The 12,925-nt window shown below is 34.1% G+C and overlaps 2 protein-coding genes across 2 annotated transcripts; one reads left to right on the top strand and one right to left on the bottom strand.

Annotated features, from left to right (window-relative positions):
- The first annotated feature begins 239 nt into the window (after positions 1-239).
- On the top strand, positions 240-5,796 carry LOC109242197. The gene is made up of 8 exons (XM_019409054.1): positions 240-643; positions 739-806; positions 3,459-3,525; positions 3,669-3,823; positions 3,913-3,983; positions 4,500-4,568; positions 4,685-4,785; positions 5,301-5,796. Exons 1-8 carry the CDS (start codon positions 359-361, stop codon positions 5,589-5,591), a joined length of 1,107 nt encoding a protein of 368 aa, XP_019264599.1. The 5' UTR covers positions 240-358; the 3' UTR covers positions 5,592-5,796.
- A 2,843-nt stretch (positions 5,797-8,639) lies between these two features.
- LOC109242189 (F-box protein CPR30-like) lies at positions 8,640-10,082 on the bottom strand. The gene is made up of 2 exons (XM_019409040.1): positions 8,817-10,082; positions 8,640-8,699 (listed from the first exon to the last, which is right to left on the bottom strand). Exons 1-2 carry the CDS (start codon positions 10,080-10,082, stop codon positions 8,640-8,642), a joined length of 1,326 nt encoding a protein of 441 aa, XP_019264585.1.
- Positions 10,083-12,925: the final 2,843 nt, after the last annotated feature.

The raw sequence follows: 12,925 nt of genomic DNA, 5'->3' as shown, positions 1-12,925 counted from the left end.
TCTTAATACACATCTTGATATTTAAATATATATTCAAATTCAGAATTCTTAATTTAAAAAAAAACAAAAAAACAAGTAAGGCCTAAGTGAATATAAACCGGAAAATGAAAAAGAAATTTAAGAAAATAAAAAGTGATATCAAACACACGTGTAGGAAAGGAACGAAACATCCGAGAAAGAGCGTTGTACGACTAATCTACAATTTGTTCGTTTGTACTACTCCAAATTAGCAGTAGTAATATTAACGAACATCATCCATGGCAGCCGTATCTACAGTTGAGTCAACTCCTCATTTTTTCGAAAACCCACTTAACAACGATCGCTTCCCTCTTCCCAAAGACTCTATCTTTCCAACAAAATGGAGCAACCCCCGCTACTCTGTAGACTCTTCTTATTCTCAACACTTGTTGTTCTTGGGTGTACCAGCTGGATCCAATTTGTAGCCTCCCATCAAGAATCCGGCGACTGGCATTGCGAAGCCGACGAGGAATCCCGAGTTGTTGCCGAGTTCAGGCCTGGACTCGTAACCCTTGACGGCCACGCTGATGATTGGGAAAATATTGATGGGTTTGAGTTCTCTCTCCTTCCTGCGCTTGACCCGGATCATGACCATGAATATAAAGGGGGAAAGATGACCCTTAAGGTAATCATTCGCTTCTTATTTATAATTTTCTGTCTATTTAATAATTACGGAGATTTGGTTGCTTATTGGGGGTTCTTGATTTTGCTCTTAATTAGGCTTTGCATGATGGGAAAGATGTCTACTTCTTGTTGCAAGTAGATGGAGATTATTTATACAAGAAAGGGTGAGTTAATGTTGTTTAAAATTCTTATGACTTGTAAAATTGAAGTACATACTCTTGTTTTCTAGTTCTTGTGGGATCTTAGTATTCAATTAGTGAATACTGATTAGTACTTCTTGTGCTACAGATATTCCAGTTTTAGAGATTGTTGCTTCTTGTATAGACGAAAATTAATTGTAACTATCTTTCATACGGTTTCTCTAAATGATCCGTCATTTTTTGTTTTGTTTTGAGATAATACAATGCTAGCACCACACAGCAAATGCTTGGTGGTGTATGTTTATTTGTTTCTTTAAGTTTGGTAAATGAGGAATTAAATTGATAGCCATGGCAGCTTATGCTTCGTTAGCAATTTATAATTTCTTTCTTTTCATGTGGGTGAATCAATGCATTTTTACTTCTTGGCTTTAAGAGATTTTTCCTGAAACAGATTTTTCCATTAAAGAAACTTGAAGAAAAATTGCCAGTAATTTACAACTTGATTTACTGAACAGAAAGGGTACCTAGGTAGAGGCTTTGTTCTCATTATGAACGGAATTGGAATATAAATATCCTATTTCTGATATCTTACATGTATACTGGGGTAAGTGTAATAGCAAATTTTTTCCTGCAAATAGAGGCTTTGTTCTCATTATGAATTTTATGGATCTTTCATTTCAAAGACTACAGCTCTAGCAACGTGGTAACGTATTATGTAAGCCTGAGACAGATAAAGGAACGAGGTCATTAGATTTCCTTTGTTACAATGCACACCTATCACAATTTTCAATGCTCGATGATAAGTGGTTCAGTTGAAAATAAAACCTCACGCATCCCCTCATGTTTAAGAAAATTTAAGCAGGAGTGCCCGAGGAAGAAATCTACTTCAATTCATGTCAAAGACTAGTTGTTCTTTTTCATGGGAAAACCAAGAAATAACGCAGAGAGGGTTGCTAATAAAAATAAAAAAAACAAGTTTTACAATAGAATTCGATAGCCAAAGGGTAAATTCCATATTTAGAAGAAGTTGAAGGATTATAATATATCTTGTCGCTTGCCTATTTACAGGAAAAATGGAACTGTGTTCCTAAGTAAATTAGCATTCCTACTTCTTGTTGGTCAAAACTCCTTAAAAACGAGGAGTTCAGGTGGGACAAAAAGAAACTTACTGGAAAGTTGAAATCTTAGGGCTTGTTGGAATACTTTTAACTCCTGATATTATAATATCTAGGTTTTCTTATTGACTGTAGAAATCACTATGTTTCTTTTCGGGTGTTTTTAAGAGTTTGTTATGCATTATATGTCTATTAGCTATTTCTCGACACAGGTACCCATTCTACTATCTATATCCACGAACAAAGATTTATGTGATGATGAATCCAAAATCCACACATAGACCTCTTCTAGGTCTCGTACGTAAACTCAAAGACTTGAATCTTCTCTTCTTTTGTCTGCTAGTTCATGGTTGTAGCCTATAATTAGTAACACATTAAATATGTAGGACATACTGTTTTAAATACGTTATTAGACTCACTCTTGCACCCTCACTATGAATATCTTTCCTGATTAGTCAAAGCTTGGCCACTTCTTTCCTTACTCAAGTCATCCTAATTACAGTTTGGAACTTGATATGATGTTAACTGAACCTTCCTTACACCTTTTAACAATCATTTTAGAAGTACCTCCAGCCAACACAAATATTACAGAACCCTCATAACTATCTTTCCTTATCTCTTTTCAAACCTGGTTATAAAAGTACGAGTCATTGCATGTTAAAACTGCATGCATGCACATCCACAAACACGCGACACACACACACACATGTCTTTGTGTATATGGCTTGATCTTTCCCCCTCATAGGGAAGGAGGAAGGTTTTGATTTTTAGTGTATAACTTTCTTCTTATGGGATGAAACGTATGAAATTTGGTCAAGGTATTCGAGACTTGTAATACACGCTTAAAGAAGTGTCTACCTAGTGGTCAATGAATTGGGTTGAGAACATGGGGTCTCAAGGTTCAAATTCCAATAGACGCAAAAAGAACACTCGGTTATTTCTTCCATCAGTTACCTGGAACCTGTGCTGGTAAGAAGTAGCAGGCATCCCGTGAAATTAGTCGAGGTGCGTGCAAGTTAGCCCAGACACCATGGTTATAAAAAAAGTGTTTGCATGCTATCTAAGTAGAACTACTGGACACACTGTCTTGCTTTTGATGCTTAAATACATCACAGAATGCGTACAAGATACAATAAAAGTTCTAAAAGGTAATGCATGTAGAACACATGTTATTGTCCGTTACAGGTTATTTAACTGAAAAGCATGCACCTTTAATTTCCTCATCTTTAGTAAACTGGTGTCTATATAAGCTGATTTTTGCAAGCTTCAAGAGTTTTGCTAATGAAACTGCTCTGAGTGGTCTCATTGCCAGTTTCACTATGTTACATATATGGGTAACTATCTTTATTTACTATTGGGCAACTCTCTATATTTTATGTCTGAGATTCTTCATATTTTCTATAAGGTGCTTGTACAAGAGATGCAACATGATCATTCTGAAAATCAAGATGCAACATGCTTTCAACTTAATGGCATTATATTGTTTATTTCATTCCACTATACTTAAGGTTTCTTTGTTCTCCATAAAAAAAAACGTATGTTTTCCTTATTAATCATGCAGAAATGACAAGAATTGCCCATCTGTAGCACTGATGTTTCAAGTTGGTGAGAGTGCTACATATCATAATGTAAGTTGTGATCATTCATTTACGGGTTATGCTAACCGCTAATGCAGTAAATGTCCCTCCAGAAAATGGAAAAATACAGTTTTCGTATATTTCTGTTTGGTATCTTTTATTGCCTAAAATATTGATTAAAATTGTTTGAATAGATGGGTGGGTGTAAACAATCACCCGATGCATGCAACAACAAGACTTGTCGTGGCTATGAAGTTGACATAATGCACTTCTCGATTGGAAATGCTATCCCTGGTAGATTGTATGGTGGAAACCCAATCGACAACAGAGATGGTAACGGGGGAGACAGGTAAATTTGTATACACATGTCAATTATCTTGTTTCATCAACACTGCAAAATTCTCCAAATTATCTTTACTCTTTTCACATGGTTAACAGATTTGGTCATCTGGTTGATTTGTATGCTTGGAACCCACACTGTCAGAATCTGGACGGAGTTAGTCCTACAGGTAAGAGTGTCATTGGAGTTATTGGCACTCAATCTATGAAATGTGTACTTTGAATATTCATCCCCTATCAGTTAATACTTGGATCTTGATTCTCCTTGGTAATTGGGGAGTGAAGTAAAGGAAAAAAGAAATAGGAAGAAACTTGAAATCATTTTTATTGATGCAAGTACTGATTACTGAGGTCACAAAGTTTACTGCTGACCTTAATTGATGTGGTTGACACTTACCATAAACCTAAAGAATTGGTGTCGTGTTCTCTGAGGTGACTAAAGGGGAAACTACATTTCGATGAACTGAATATATGCATGTTGTCTCAGAAATGGTCTGTTAAGAAAGAGGACTTTAACATACACAAATTTGGCATCAGTTTCTTCTTCGACTATTATATGCATTCACTTCATTCTTGTGATTTTGGCGATCTTGTTTCTGCTAAATTCTATTCGCAGGACACTACATTCTTGACTTACGACTTTTGACATGACTTTGTTAGTACTTAGCCTTATTTCTTATTCTCAGGAAATGATACGGCTGCCCAGAATGACTGGAGGGGTGCATGGTGGCATAGCAGTTTCGCAACCCATTCAGGTAACATCTCTCACCCTTGTCAAATCTTGGATTTCTTTGTTGATCCTTCTTAATCATGTTGTAGAGTTGGTTCTTCGTCTGGCCTCTTCATTTCTCAAATGGTCTCCTATTGATAGGTTATTCTGACGAAGACAGTCCTTATTCAACAAATGGTCAGAAGGGAACATTCTATTTTGAGTTTTCTAGGGCCCTGAGAACCATGGATCGTCTTCAGCAGGTTAGTTTATCACAGTGATGCCTTTGTCTCATGTCTTAATGAAATTTAGTCATGCATTAGTAACCTTAGCATATAATATAAGCACTCTAATGTCCCACCACCACAGGTGGACTCACCACGTGTATATAAGCATTGTCAGTGACATGCAAGAGGAAATAGGAAAGTCAGCTTCACTCTTATCATAGGGCGCTAAACAAAATATCTTGTGAGGAATGAAACGAGGAAGAGAAAATTGAGAGAAAGCACTACTTGATTATCCTCTCAAGTTACTGGGTTTAAATAGTGACGTATACAAGTTCTAAAATAAGAAAGAAGATCATAGACTACGTAAATGATTACAGGAACGAACAAACCTAATTAATTTTAACCCATCCTAATTGATACACGATATTATCTACAATATTCTTAGCACGTCTGTCTGTTTCATGCATGTTTTCACTTGATTAGTACCTAGAGACAAAAGTATGTTAAAAACATGACTGCATAAATCAAGTTTGCTTTTGGGGTGTATATAGGATGTGCAATTCACTATTGGTCAGACAAGCAAGTTTTCAGCTGCATTTTGGTATCCGGAGGATGGAAATCCATGGCACGGATCAGGACATTACACGATTAGTTGTGACTGGGTACCTCTAGATGTTCCTCCAGGTTTATCAGCAGGCGTCAAAGTGGTATCAAGAAGCTCTTGGAATGCTGCCAGTGGTTTTGCTTTTCTCTTATCTATTGTTTCATTTGGTGTATCCATTTTTGTTGGGTATTTGGTTCATAAGAAAAATGCCATCTCTTTTCAACCCATCGATCTTTAGATTCTTTCGAGTGGTTAGCTATTCGTTTTTATTTTTTTTCTTCCTTTTTAATACAGATTTTTAGTGTCGTCTTTACCTTTTAATATAGAGGGGTGGACATGGGATATTCTTTTGTAATAAGTGCAGTTTTTTTATACTTGCCTGGTGCTTATATTTTGTACTTGTTGAAGGACAAATTAGTGAAATTGCAGTTTCATTAGGAAATAACTCCATCTTGTATTACTTTTGCGTGTTAGCATACAGGGAAAAAAAAATAGTAAGCAGGTGTGTTATTATGACACTTGAAACTAAAGCTCAAAAAATATATTATTTTGAACTCCTGGACCTCTACTAGTAAGACAAGTTAAAGTTTCTCAAAAGAATTCATAGCATGGGAAAGAAAACTGATTTTATCCTGACCAGAAAACAATTTGACAAAGTGAAGCTAAATTTATGCCTCTTAACCAGGTATTATATCTTCACTAGACTAATCTAAAAAGTACTATTTTTTGTTGTTGGAAAATAAGGGTGTGTTTGGTATTAGAAAATATTTTCATGAAAAATGAGTAATTTTATCACTTATTTCAATGTTTGGTTGGTGAGTGAAAAACTTTTCCGGAAAATATTTTCTATTGGTTAGAGAGTAGAAAATATTTTTAGCTACTCTCACCTCCATTCCCCTAGGTCCCCATCTTTTATGGGGATGGGGATGGGGAGGTAGCAGGGGCGGCTCAACTGATCTCTTGGCTTAAGGCGAAATTATATTGGAGGCCCTTAAATTTATTTTATAAAATTTGTATACTAACAAAAAAGTTGCTTTCTTAACAACAAATTAGTCATTTAAAACACACGCGCGCACACACAAAAAAAAAAAACTTGGAAGAAGAGCACAAAGAATAAATTGATAGATTATAAGTATTGAGGTCCGGAACTCAACGTGAACATTGTGATTTGGCTATCATCACAAATAAGAAAAAGAAATAAACGTACATAACGTAGTAGTTTAAGTTTTGAGCATTGACAGTATCAAAAATATTTACACCTTCTGATTAATTTAAATGATAATTGTAGCCCATCCCATAAGTAGCACTCATTGATAAATATCTAGAATTAATTATAAATAACCTAATATAATATGTTGAATTACACTAAAAAAAACTAGTGCATGAATAATTTCTGTGTTCACGGAGTTTCATAGAAGATTGTAAGTAGCACTCTTGCTAATACTTTATTGAAAGCGCCTTTTTGAGATTGTAATTATATTAAAGTTTCAATTTTTTTTTGAGTTTCTAATAATATGACTCGTATTTTCTAGACAACAATTTTTAAAGGACAACCTAACATGAATTGGGACGGAAGGAAATATGCAATTCGAATTACTAAATGCACTTTTTTGTTTGACATAATTTATAAATACTTACGAAAAAGAAAATAAAGTGCACAAGAATAAATATGAATAAGGAAGACAAGATTAAAAGGAAACTTGTATTGCCATAAATCAAATGTTTATACGCATTTCATTACAGTAAGCGTTCACTATGCTCTCCTTTTCTTTGTTTTTTTTTTGGTCAGCATGAATTACAAAGTTTACAATTCTTTTTACCTTTTCTCCTCTAAAAAATTCAATATTTTTTTAATATCTTTAAACCATAAAGCTAATTTTAAGAAATTTTGAGCCCCTAGAATTTGGGGGCCTCAAGCCGGCCCTAGGAGGTAGGGGTGTGGGGGTGAGTTGATGGGGGTTGAAATAAGGTGAGGAAGGTTGAAAAGAAGTTATGGAAAATGTTTTCCCTTCTTTTGATAGGGAAAATATTTTCCTCCAATTGGAGGAAAATGAGTTAATAAGGAAAATAATTTTCAAAATATTTAAGCCAACCAAACATGAAAAAATTGGAAAATCCTTCGTACCAAACACACCCTAAGTATTGGTTTCTTTTCTTTTAGGCAGTTGATCAAATAGAGGTTGTCATCCTCCTGTTTGGTTCTCAGCAAAGAAATTTGTTTGGCTCAAAAGTTATCGATATACTTTGCAAGCTTAAGAACAATCAAAAGTAGGAAAGGGTAAATCGTAATCAAATATAATAGACCTAGAGATGAAAAATGAAGTTGTTATTGTAGATCTAATAGTGTAAAATGATAATATGAACTCAAGAGAAAGTATTCGTTAGAGATAGAAATAGAGAGAGAGTAGGAGAAAATGAGAGAGTTGTATTCTTCCAGAATCCTCCCCCTTTACAATGTGAAGGTCTCCCTTATATAGCAGGAGACCTCCCTCGAAATAATCAAAAAGATACAAAAATAGGTAACGTTTTCCTATTGAAGACACTGAGTCTTAAACGATGTCGCTTTTGTCCCCACGTCCAAGTCGTACCCTTACGTTAGTTGACGTATACTCACTGGGCGTACCCATTGGCGTAGAGGCGTTAGACGATCAAATTTGAACATATACAAAATTCAATGTGTTAATATTTGCTAGGAGTAATTTATTTATATGTTAGTAGAAAATGTTGAGAATTTGTAGTGCTAGAGAAACTAAATTTTATAATATTGAAATTAGACGGACTTTAATTAAACGACAAGGACAATGGAGATACATATAAGATGCGAAACCAGAAAGCCAATGCCATTTCATTGAAAAGGAAAGACAAAAATACATGAAAAAGAGATGAGATACATGTTAAAAAGGAACACAACATTCTTGATTCAAAGGGTTATGGGCCATAAAGACTCCTAACCCTAACAATCAATATTGTTGTTGATCGATGTAACTCATTTTCTTACTAAAACAGACTTAAATGGCAGCCCGGTGCACTAAGCTCCCGCTATGTGCGGGTTTCGCGGAAGGGCTAGACCACAAGGATTTATTTTACGAAGCCTTACCCTGCATTTTTGCAAGAGGCTGTTTCCACGGCTTGATCCCGTGACCCCCTGGTCACATGGCAACAACTTTATCAGTTACGCCAAGGCTCACGTTACTAAAACAGACTATCTAGCATAAACGAAATGCCATTTCTGGCTACTAAACTATGGCTTGGCTAATAACTTCTGGTTTGAATTTAATCCCTTTAGCTATTTTTCAACATTCATAGGTGTATCGCCTGGAGGATCATCTTTATCGACCATGTTGACCTGCAATCTTAACTCACAATAATTAGGAAAATTGCGAAAAAGAATCCAGATTATTCGAATCAGTGGAAAAATAAAAACAGTAAGGGAAAATAAAAAGAAAAGGCTAAAAATACTTACTTCTTCCATATGCATGTAGCCATCAAAATCAACACCACCACCATTTGCAGGAGTAGCCCCTTCTTGTCCCATTGGTTTGTCATTAAGATCAACCAAAACTAGGCTATCAGTGAAATTGACAAAATTCAAATCATGCTCCTCAGCTTGGATTTTCAAATCAAGTAGCTGATTATTACTGAAATCATAGCTATATATACTTGCAAACCTATCTTGTATTATAATTTCTCCATTTCTTGTGAAAGCCAAAGGCCTATATATCATCATTCCTAGTGAAATAGTAGCATGACAAGTCCAAGAATTCTTCACACCATATTCCTCCATCACCCAAAGGTGACAAGGTTGTCCCCTTATCCCAAACCAATAATCAAAAACTGCACAAAATGCAAAAAGCCCAAGTTTACCTTTAAACTCACCAATACATTCAGTTAGATCAACTCCTCCTTCACCTTGAAACTTTGGGCATTCAAATTCTTGAAATGTTTCTTCCCCTAAATGATATGACAAAATGACCATTTCATCCTCATATGTGTTGCTTTTAACAACCTTCCAATGCAAACATTCATTGACAACAACTCCTGAAAACATGTCATGTCTTTTGTAGGAAAAGTTACAACTTAGTTTAATTTCTTTCCAAACCTTTGTATTTAGTGAAAATACCTCAGCTCTAGATACAAAATCATATCCATGAGGAAGTCTACTTGGCTCTACATCATCATCATCATCTTCTTCATCTAACCAACCATAACAATCATTTTCAACAAAGCCAATTCTAACAACCATGAAATCATTGGTTTTTTCATGATAACCAAATCCAAGACTCACTTGTATAATCTGAAGATCTAGTTCATGAAAATAAATTGTTGAAGGGGGAAGGGTCAAGTACTTGTTTATAGTAGGATTAGTCAAATATATGATATGACCAAAACAGCTAATATCAGTGAGACAAATTAAACCATTGACTGAACTAACAACAACGCAATTCAACATGCCTGGCAAATCAAAGGGGACTCTTAATTCAGATTCATGGTGAAAGTTTTTGGCATTTAGCAAAGTGAATGTTTTTTCTGGCTTGCTTTGGACAGGCACATAGAGAAGATAGTTTTTACCTGTTGCAACTGAGCTTTCAAAATGTTTTTTGATGAAATCTTGATCTTTTATCATGGCATACCAAGATTTGCATGTAACAAGGAGTTTGATCAGTTCTTTAGCAGGGAGAAGTAAGAGAATGGAGATGATGATCTCAAAGGGTAAAGATGGTAGAGACATTTTTAGCATACACACAAAGATTGAAAATTCACAAAAGAAAAAATGATTTTTTGAAGAAGAGCAAGAAAGGATGTAATAAAAAATATTTTTCTAAGAAACTGAACTCATGTTTTTACTAGGGTTTTCTTGCAGAAATATTCAGGAAAAGAAATGTACTATATGATATGATAGACTCTAGGATATTGTACTGTATATATAGGGGGGAGTGGAGCTGTCTTTAGATTCATGTAATATGGCTTGATTAAGAAAGTTAATATAGCAGATAAGAGTGGGATTATTACTAACAAATGAATAAATTTGAAATTTGAATTTTATGATGATCTAGTACTGGATTACACTACATTAATTGTTTTATAAAATCGCATTTAATGTTATTCTACGTTCATATCTAAGTTAAGTAGATACAATACAAACTGCAAAGATAACTCGTTGTTTAACAGGTGGCATAGAGGTCAAATATTTTAATAAGGGAATCAACTTTGGTTTATGTTGTATTATTTTGTAAAATTATAATGAGAGTTTCATGAGCAATATTGTTCTTTTAGTTTGCAATGGATGATCAGCTAGTAATCAACTTGTATGACATACTTGTAAAGTCCAGTGATTATTGTTATAAGCTCCACATATATATATATTATTTCTCTCCTAAGAAAGAAAATAACAATATGCTTCTGTCATATATATATTAAGCTCAAATTAAGTGATTAAGGATTTGAATCACTCAATGTCAGGTGAGTATCAAATTAAAAGGAATAAAAGGCACTTATTATGTCATGAAGGGCCAAACTAATCAATTCTACAATATAATTATGATCTGAAAGTCTTTAAATGTTGTGTCAAAGTTTTTCCGATGCTATTTATATAAAAATACAACAACTACAATTATGTTTCAATCCTATAGCGGTAAGGTGAACCTCAATATCCATTTATTCAACAAAAAAAAACATAAATAGAAATAGATATTTAATGAAAGTACATCAACTTATAACTTATTAGTAGTATTAATGATAAGCTATTATTTATCTAAAACCTGAATCAACAAGACTAATATTTATTAGGAAATAGGTGAAGGAAACACCCAAAAGGAGAAAAAGAAAGAACCAAATAGCTCAAGAATATTAATCTCCTATTCTTCTATGGAATTCTCGTATAATAATACTCTAAAGATTAAACATGATTAAATGCCCTTAATAGCCACTTCCCCTCAGCAAGCACTAAATTAATCTCAAAAACTAGCTTGTTCTGACTGAACCCAAAATCCCAAACATGTGTTATCAGCGGCTTCTCGCATCATTAGAATTGTTGTAGTATCAAAATATGAGTATCCAATATATCCACCTCTAATTAATTAAAATTATAATAAAGATCATACATACTGACAATACAAATAATTTTTATATTATTAGTGAATTTAGCAGGGTATATCAAAGATTATTTACCATATTTTTATGTTATTATCAAGATTGTTAAGAATATTTGAATAATGTAAGTCAATTTAACCCCACTGTATTATAGGATTTTATATGGACCTAACTCTCTGTGTGTGAGAGATAGAGAGTTTTCAGTGGCCTAGCAGTAAGTGAAGTAAAAGGATGAGTCATTTCAGAATGTCCCATAAATGCACATCCGTAAAGTTCGGCAAAAATATACAAAGCAGATTTTGATTGAAGCCAAAAGTGTATCCCGACTTTCAAATCCTAGGTCCGCCTATATATATATATATATATATATATATATATATATAGGTACCAACTAGCTAGGCGAACTATATACTATATATGCTACCAGGTTGGATATTGGCACCAAAGTAGTTGACAAAGTAGTTGACATTGTTTTGCTAAAACCAGCATGTACGTACAATCATCACTCAACATCTATATATTCCGATCCAGTGCTCACTCATTCTTCATCTTTTCAACTTCCATAATTACTACATCCTGTTTGTTGGTACGTTGAAACTTTAGCGATATTATCTCATCCCATTTAATTCGTACCAATTCTTTTTCGCGAAACTTAGACGACGTTCATCTTATATATATGTATGTGATATATCCGTTTGTTTACAATTTTTGTTGCAGCAAATGCTCTTATATATCTGCTAGCATGAAACAAGTCCGATTTATAGTTAGGCTATAAATTAATATTTATTGATTATAGCTACTGTTATTTACGCATCAATATTAATTAATTTACTTAGAAATTCCTGGATTCAGTGTTGTTAACTTGCATGCAGAGAAATTTCTGCGTTGAGCGGCTCACACGTTGCTCCTTCCTCAAAACTTACATAAAATGTTATCCGCTTGATATGCACCACCTAATAAATAAATTCTTCATAAAAAGAGAATAACAACGACCTTTTAATTAGGATGAAATTTTATATGATTGAAAATAATGTGCACAAAATGGCAATCTTTCATCCTTGTATAGGATTTGTGCTTGCTTTAGTTCGTTCACAAACATTTGTTGATTAATGTTTTGTTAATTGCTAATTAGAACATTATAGGTTTTATGGATGGAACTTGTGGGGAAATTAAACCATTCAGCAATATAAGATTTCTGTTTTCCTGGCTTTCATTCCTTTTATTTGATTCATATAAAACAAATGTGGAAAAAATACGACCTGTTATTCGGTAGAGTATGTAAAAGTAACTCTCGACAAGAGAATGATGAATCTACGCGAACTAAGCTTATGTCACGACCCGAATTTCTCACCGTCAGGACCGTAATGACGCCTAACATTGCACTCGCTAGGCAAGCCAACGTTAGAGTTATAATCACCTTTTTTCCTTTACTTGTTATAATTGAAACTAAACAAAGCTAAATCAACAAAATTAAATGCGGAA

This window comes from Nicotiana attenuata, unplaced genomic scaffold (genome assembly GCF_001879085.1).
Source record: "Nicotiana attenuata strain UT unplaced genomic scaffold, NIATTr2, whole genome shotgun sequence".
NCBI classification, from domain to species: Eukaryota; Viridiplantae; Streptophyta; class Magnoliopsida; order Solanales; family Solanaceae; genus Nicotiana; species Nicotiana attenuata.
Note: the sequence above shows the minus strand (reverse complement) of the source record. Positions and strands in the feature narration are given on the sequence as shown.

Excerpts from the sequence above, each read along its gene's own strand:
- LOC109242189 (XM_019409040.1), bottom strand. The coding sequence starts at position 10,082 with ATGTCTCTACCATCTTTACCCTTTGAGATCATCATCTCCATTCTCTTA. Across the intron at positions 8,700-8,816 it reads GCTACATGCATATGGAAGAA|GTCAACATGGTCGATAAAGA; the intron begins GTAAGTATTTTT and ends TTAAGATTGCAG.
- LOC109242197 (XM_019409054.1), top strand. The coding sequence starts at position 359 with ATGGAGCAACCCCCGCTACTCTGTAGACTCTTCTTATTCTCAACACTT. Across the intron at positions 3,526-3,668 it reads AGAGTGCTACATATCATAAT|ATGGGTGGGTGTAAACAATC; the intron begins GTAAGTTGTGAT and ends TTGTTTGAATAG. Across the intron at positions 3,824-3,912 it reads GATGGTAACGGGGGAGACAG|ATTTGGTCATCTGGTTGATT; the intron begins GTAAATTTGTAT and ends CATGGTTAACAG.